Below are 7,531 nucleotides of genomic sequence, written 5' to 3' on the forward strand. Positions count from 1 at the left end.
AATTATTTATGTTATTGTTTGGAGTTAACTAACACAATATAATAAATTACTAAGAAGAACATTTTTACTAATATTTATTTATGTATTATCTTTAGGAGTTGAAAGACTCATCTCTACTCTAAATATAATATATAATATTGGCTTTTAATGAGTTAACGTGTGTTAGAAAGAAAGTTGAATTAGGACAAAAGATAGTGGAGAGAGAAAGAAATTGTTTTCATAAATATATAATATAATATTATTTAAGAGTGGGACTTTTAAAAGTGAGGAGAAAGAAGACTTAAATTTAAGAGCAACTAAGAGTCTCTTGGAGCAAAAAAAGTCATCATACTCCTCAAATTCCAAATTAAGAATGGAGTTAAGAGACTATTGGAGATTCGAAGTTAAAAGCGAAGTTAAGAGGCTATTGGAGATGCTCTTATGCAATAATCAATGAACATTATTTTTTATATTTATTTATTATGTACGTATTACTTTTAGCTGCCAAAGTACAGGAGTCTGTGCCAACTTTTTGTATATATTATACCTTTTCAAGAGAGAACCGTAGAAAATCTTGATTTTATTATATAATTTCATCAAATTTGTTACTAATGTAAAATAATAATTATATTTAAATATAATAAAATATTTAACAATTGAAATTTGAAAAAAAAAACTGATTGTAATGTAAAATAATTTTGGATACGGATGAGTTTACTATCATTCTACTATAGAACCACTTTAAACTATTTCATCAAATTTCAACAATTTTTTAAATAAAAAAATTGTGCAACTTCGTTTTTTAATTTGGTATTTAATTTTTGTAACTATATATGATGAAAAATGAAATAAATTATGTATTTATATTTTTTTAAATAATGGCTCTTTACGGAGTTCTATGTAATATATATATATATATATAATCACATCCACATCCACATCCAGCAACTCGAGCAGTGTCAAGAGTGGTGTCAAGTACTATGTGACATTATATTCTTGAGTATTTTTTTCTGTTGGAGTTACAAGGATGTCGAGAGAAGTTGATAATTTTTGACATTCTCTTGATACCTTATTAAAATGAAAAAAATCCCAATACTTACATTATAAGTATAATTTTCTTATACTCATTATGTTACATATAACAAGTGAGGTGGTATGGGGTGGCAAAAGTTTGCATAAGATTGTAGTTGCAAGAAACAAAGCAAGTGACGAAAACGCAAGGGCAGCCTTTTATCAAGGCTATAAAATTGGCTTTTCATTTACAAATTTTTGAGTGGGATTTGTATGACAAGTATGGCGTTCCTCCATTACATTAAACAAATTTTTATAATATACGTAATCTCTAGTTAATCCCATGTGACCCATTCCCGCATTTTCTCATGCCTAACTTCATTTTGACTTTATTTATTTTCTTTTTTCATTCATTCATTCGTACTAGTTTATAGCCCGTGCTTTGCACACAGGATTTCAAAAATTATTTAATAAAGTAAATAAATAAATTTATAATTTAAATTGAATAATATAATTATGAAAGATTAACATATTATGATAAATTTATTTAAAAACTACTTTCATCACATATGTTATTTTTACGTTATATATTTTATGAGATTATTTCTATAAATAGATCTGTTAAAATTTAAACTTTACTTCAAATTTGTATTAAAAACTTATCATAAGTGGTTTTCAAAAAAAAAACTTACCATAAATAACACAGTTCATATTTAAAATTATATTATAAAGTTTGTATAATTAAAATGAGTCATAATAATTAAAATGGGTCATAATAAGTACATGGATCTTTTATAAACTTAATATGGATACCAAAGTAAAAATAGATAGTCCACTAGGTCAAATTAAAGTTAAAAATCATATCCGAACCAAAATATGGATACCAGTTATCTAGCAATTTATAATTTATAATATATAGATTCTAGCTAGTCCTCTTTTGTTTTGCAACTACATGCATACATAATACCTACTATATGCTATATATACATATCTCTTGTTCTTCAAGCTGCAACACAAACCCAAAACTTGTCATTTCTCTCCTCTCCACACCACCTTTAACCCGAATTTACCACCTTCAACTTTGCTTGCATAACTCAAACATACAACTTTTTGTGTTCATCTTCTTCAACTGTGCCATTTTGTACATGTTACAGAGTCTCTCTCTCTCTCTTTGATACATAGGTAAAAAATTAGCTAGAAATTTGATTTTGTAGATGGGATTTTTTGCGAGAAATCCGAATAACAAAAGCGGGGAGTACTTGGAAGGAATGATTAATGATTATGTTGGGGGAAAGAGCAAAGTACGAGCACAAAAGATTAGCTCTGCTAGGCTTGTCACACTACTAACATGCTTTCAATTTGCATTTGCAGTTTATGCAACTTTCCTTGTGTATTACATGAGCCCTTCTATTGATTTAGGGACTAAGCCTGATTTTACCTGGTTCGCTCAAAAATGGAAAAATCATTTCAAAGTACAGCCATATGTTGTGAGTCGATATCAAGAGTCGTCTAGTTCTTTGATCCAGTCAGAAATATTAGCACCAGAAGTTTGTGAGAATGAGAAGATTGATTTTGTGCAGAAGAAGTCCAATGATGCTTTGATGATTCAATTGAAAACGGGACTTTACCAACAACTACTCAATTATCAAAGCAAGGCTCATGGCACAGAGACATTAGCTGAGCTAATGGCAATGAAATCTAGGTATGATTTGAAAGCTCCAAACATTCCAAAAGTAACTGTCATTTTGAACCATTTCAAGAGGAAAACTCTGTGTGCGCAGCTTGAATCTTTGCTTCATCAAACACTTCCATTTCACCATGTTTGGGTACTTTCATTTGGAAGTCCTAATGAAGTATCCTTGCGAAGAATAGTGGAGAGCTACAATGACTCAAGAATTAGCTTTATTAGTTCAAGCTTTGATTTTAAGTATTATGGAAGATTTCAAATGGCTCTGCAAACACAAGGGGATCTTGTGTATGTTCTTGATGATGACATGATTCCGGGTAGGAAAATGTTGCAGATATTGTCACATGTTGCAGGGACCGACAAGTATAAGAATTCAGTTTTGGGAAGCATCGGAAGGATATTGCCATTTAGGCAAAAGGACTTCACCTTTCCAAGTTACCGGAAATTTAGATCAAAAGAGGCAGGCCTTTATTTGCCTGATCCAGCATATGATATTACAGTTGATAAGATTGTGCAGGTTGATTTTCTTTCTAGCTCTTGGTTCTTGTCAGCTGACCTCATCAAGACCCTATTTATCGAGAAACCTATGACATTCATGACTGGTGAAGATCTTCACCTAAGGTATGTCAGTGTGCACTTCAGCTTCTTACACTTTAGTTTTAACACTATTAGTTAGTTTATAAGTTGTTGATTTTTTAATCCAAGATATCATTTACCAATAGTATCATGATTATTTTTGTACTTGAGAGTTTTAGAAGGTTCATTTAATGAAATCTGAATGATGCAGCCAGAAATTAATATTAATATTGTGATCAGCCAATGTATTCTGTCATGTACCAGCCAAGGCATCTTAAAGTAATATTCTTCAGTTAATAATCTACTCTTAACATGGTTCTGTGTACTGATTAAGGTAAGTTTAACTATTAAATGTTGCAGTTACCAGCTTCAGAAGTACAGAAATGCAGGGTCATTTGTGTTACCAGTGAATCCGAAGGATAAGGAGACTTGGGGTGACAGTGAACATAGACTTGCTTATGTATCCGAAACCACTGTTATTTTCAAAGACATTGTGCAGGTCAGGGATGATCAATGGTGGAAAGCCCTCTCCGCAGGGTACATAACACAATGGGCTGCGATGTACCCTCAAAAGGTTGATGCACTTTTTTATGCACACACTGTTGAGGAAGTAAAAGTTCTTGCGCCACTACTTGAAAAGTTCAGAAGCACTGTTGCCAAAAAGGCATATATTGCTGTTTCCGGAGGAAATTTCTGTCCTTGTACAGAAGCTGCATCTGCTCTGAACTGGCCACAAGTCGTATGCAGAGAAAGAAGATTCAAGATTTTTGATTTACAAGTTGGGGCTATTTCCGGAATATCAAACTCAGAGGTGCCTGTGGTACAAGCAGTCTATGCTAGCATGAAAGGGTTGATCAAAATGCACAACCCAAGTGTCGTGATCACGGTCAATGATGTTGATCCTAATGTAATGAAAGCCTTAAAGATGGCAACAGAGACTAATACAAACGGTTCTGTTTTGATTTTGTTACCGAGGTCCTCGGTGTCTAAGGTCCTTTGGATGGCTGATTTGCGCGCTACAGCTTTACCAAGTAAGATTATGTTTCTCACATCCCTCAAGCATTTTGTCCATATATTATTTTCGAAAATATACTAACAACTTCAGAGACTTATAAGACTGGAGTAAGTGTTCAGTTTAATTGTTTATGTACCTGAAATTTGACTTACAGTGTCTGATAAGCACAATAATCTGCAATTATGTAATGAATTTTATTGAACTCTAATAATAAATTGATTTGTCTTTGTTGTGCAGACTGGAACCGTATGAGGATCTCTGTAAATATAATTACACAGAATCGTGTTCAATCACTAACAAGGCTACTCAATTCACTAAGCAATGCTTACTATCTCGGTGATGAGGTCCCAATTAGCTTCAACATGGACAGCAAAGTAGATGAGGCAACTTTAAAACATGTGAAATCTTTTAATTGGACACATGGTCCGAAAACTATAAGAAGAAGAATCATCCAAGGAGGGCTAATCCGAGCAGTAAGTGAGAGCTGGTACCCCTCTTCAGACGATGACTATGGTCTCCTACTTGAAGATGATATCGAAGTCTCTCCATATTATTACTTATGGATCAAGTATGCACTTCTAGCCTACCATTATGACCCTCAAATATCTCTTCCAGAGCTCTCATCCATCTCTCTTTACACTCCTCGTTTGGTTGAAGTGGTGAAAGAAAGGCCCAAATGGAACGGAACTGAGTTCTTCAAGAACATCCATCCAAACACACCATATCTCCACCAATTACCTTGCAGTTGGGGTGCAGTTTTCTTTCCAAAACAATGGAGAGAATTCTATGTGTACATGAACATGAGATTTACGGAGGACGCCAAGCAAAATCCAGTACAAATTCCCAAGTCAAGAACAAATGGTTGGCAAGCATCATGGAAAAAGTTTCTGATTGACATGATGTACTTGAGAGGGTACGTAACTCTATATCCAAACTTTCCGAACCAAGCAAGTTTTTCAACCAACCATATGGAGGCGGGAGCACATATTAGTGCAAAAGACAATGTAGTTAAGCATGACAAGAGCGATTTTGAGGTGCCATTGCTAAAAGAAGACTTTAGAAACTTTTTGCCAAATGGTAAGATGCCGCCAGCTTCGAAGCTGCCATCACTAAATCTGTTCAACCAAGCAGTTTCGCTCAAGGGACTAAAGGCTGCAGGGGCAAAACTCAGACAAGATGTCATCGGATGCAATGCCACAGAAATAGTCCATGTTGATCATGATACAGGCCTTCCTTCATATTGTGCTAAATTCTAGTAGTTATTTAGTAACTACCATTCTTTATGTTTTTTTTTCCAGAAATTGCTTCATTTATCATCTAATCTCCTACACAAACATAAATTTAGATCTTAGTAATTATTATTGTGATAAGTAATAAGAATTTTTCCAAGTATTGTGAAAGAACTTTAGCTTTTAAACACACTTGTATTAATTTTGTTGGTCAGAGTTGCCTTGATGTACAAATTAGGAAGTATAATAATTTCTATAGTTTCAATAATTGCTATTATCAGTAGTTTTTTGATTTACAGGAAAGCAAATTGCTACATGCTATATTGGCTTGCCTTGAAAAGAGAAATTGCTACTCTTTCTGTCTTTGTGGTTGTGAAAAAATTTCGATATTTGTCTGAAAAATTGACATCTGTATTCAAGAAAAAACGGAAATTATCCGTATCTGAAATAAAGCGGATATTATCCGTATCCGAATCCGAAACTAAAGACATATATGATATTCAAAAAATATATATATATAATTATATATAACTTAAAATTTAATCTATTAGCTTATAGCGTGTGTATATTGATAGGGTAAGAGCACCCCGGCTAGCACCTAACCCAACTCTAGGGTGATACAAGCTCATTTGGAGAGCCAAGACTCCCCAGACCCAGGAGGTCTAAAAATAACTATATTATACTAAAAATTTCAGTTCCAATTAAGAATAAAATATTAAATAAAATATGATTAATATGTATTATAGTTCATAGTCTAATTTTGGTATTAAATGATTATATATGATTATTACTTTGGTTATTAGTATAGAATATTTTATCTATGTACAATTTTAAATTCCCGAATATTATATTAATATAATTTTCAATATTAAATTATATATTTTTACTTGAATGTCAAATTATATATATTTTTAAATAAATTATTTTTTTCTTGTAATCATCCTGTTTTTTTAGTTTGTAATTCATGCTGTCCGTAGTGCAGTCCATTCAACAAAAATATACTCCCTCCATCTCATATTATGTGTCACATTTCCTTTTATAGAAGTTAAATTGACCAACTTTTGATCAACGATTAACCATTACTCGTATATTATTTTTAAAAACTAAAAATTATATATTAAAGTAGATTAAATCTACTTTCCGGTGATGTAATTTTTTTATTTTGTTCAATTATAAATTATTAATAAACTTCGGTCAAACTTAAGTCAATTTGACCGGCACAAATTCAAAGAAGACACGTAATATGAGACGGAGGGAGTACTAATTTAACCGCTTTGAAGTTAAGGGTGTTAACTTGGGACTAACGAAAATATTTTTTAGGAGGCATGCATTGTGAAAACCTAATTAATTGATGTGAATAACAATGTCAAACTTGGGATTTCTGGAATATGTTGCTTTCTTTATTCATTCTTCATAGCACTAACATGGTTTGACTTGTATTCATCCGGATGCCCCTTTGACCTACGTTGTTGAAGATATTCACACGTATATGTTTATACACGTTAGTTGAAAAGCTGTGGGTCAATGCTACCAAGAATGCTGCTGAGCTAGAATTTAGATGTGCCGGATACATTGATACCAGACTTAATACATAAAAGTAGCCTTGAATCTTAAGATTAATTTTTTATTAGATTTGAGGTGATAAAGAGAACTTATACATGTGGTGATTATGATAATTAAAATTTGAACATAACTTAGATAATTAAAATTTGAACATAACTTATACAATGCATGATTTGAGATTTGAGCATCTTGTCATCTTAAAGAGAATGTTAGAAAATTAGGATTTTAGAGTTTAATTTAATTATGTTCTTGATCTTAATTCTAAAATTTAATGATTGAAAATTGTTCAATGATATTTGAACTTAAATTTTCATGTATGGTTTTAAGAATTTTCTTAATGAAATCCATATGAAATGAGAGTTGAAAGTAGCTTGGAAAAACTTGGAAAAATTTGAGAATGTTTGTCCCACATTGAAATAAATAAAGGGGGTTGTGTGCTTTATATGGTATTACTCACATGAGTAGTATACA

The 7,531-nt window shown here is 32.1% G+C and overlaps 1 protein-coding gene across 1 annotated transcript; it reads left to right on the top strand.

Moving 5' to 3' along the window:
• Nucleotides 1–1,981: 1,981 nt before the first annotated feature.
• LOC141664232 (uncharacterized) lies at nucleotides 1,982–5,719 on the top strand. Its single transcript, XM_074470140.1, has 3 exons — nucleotides 1,982–3,298; nucleotides 3,614–4,284; nucleotides 4,506–5,719. Exons 1-3 carry the CDS (start codon nucleotides 2,205–2,207, stop codon nucleotides 5,522–5,524), a joined length of 2,784 nt encoding a protein of 927 aa, XP_074326241.1. The 5' UTR covers nucleotides 1,982–2,204; the 3' UTR covers nucleotides 5,525–5,719.
• Nucleotides 5,720–7,531: the final 1,812 nt, after the last annotated feature.

This window comes from Apium graveolens, chromosome 6 (assembly GCF_009905375.1).
Source record: "Apium graveolens cultivar Ventura chromosome 6, ASM990537v1, whole genome shotgun sequence".
Taxonomy (NCBI): Eukaryota; Viridiplantae; Streptophyta; class Magnoliopsida; order Apiales; family Apiaceae; genus Apium; species Apium graveolens.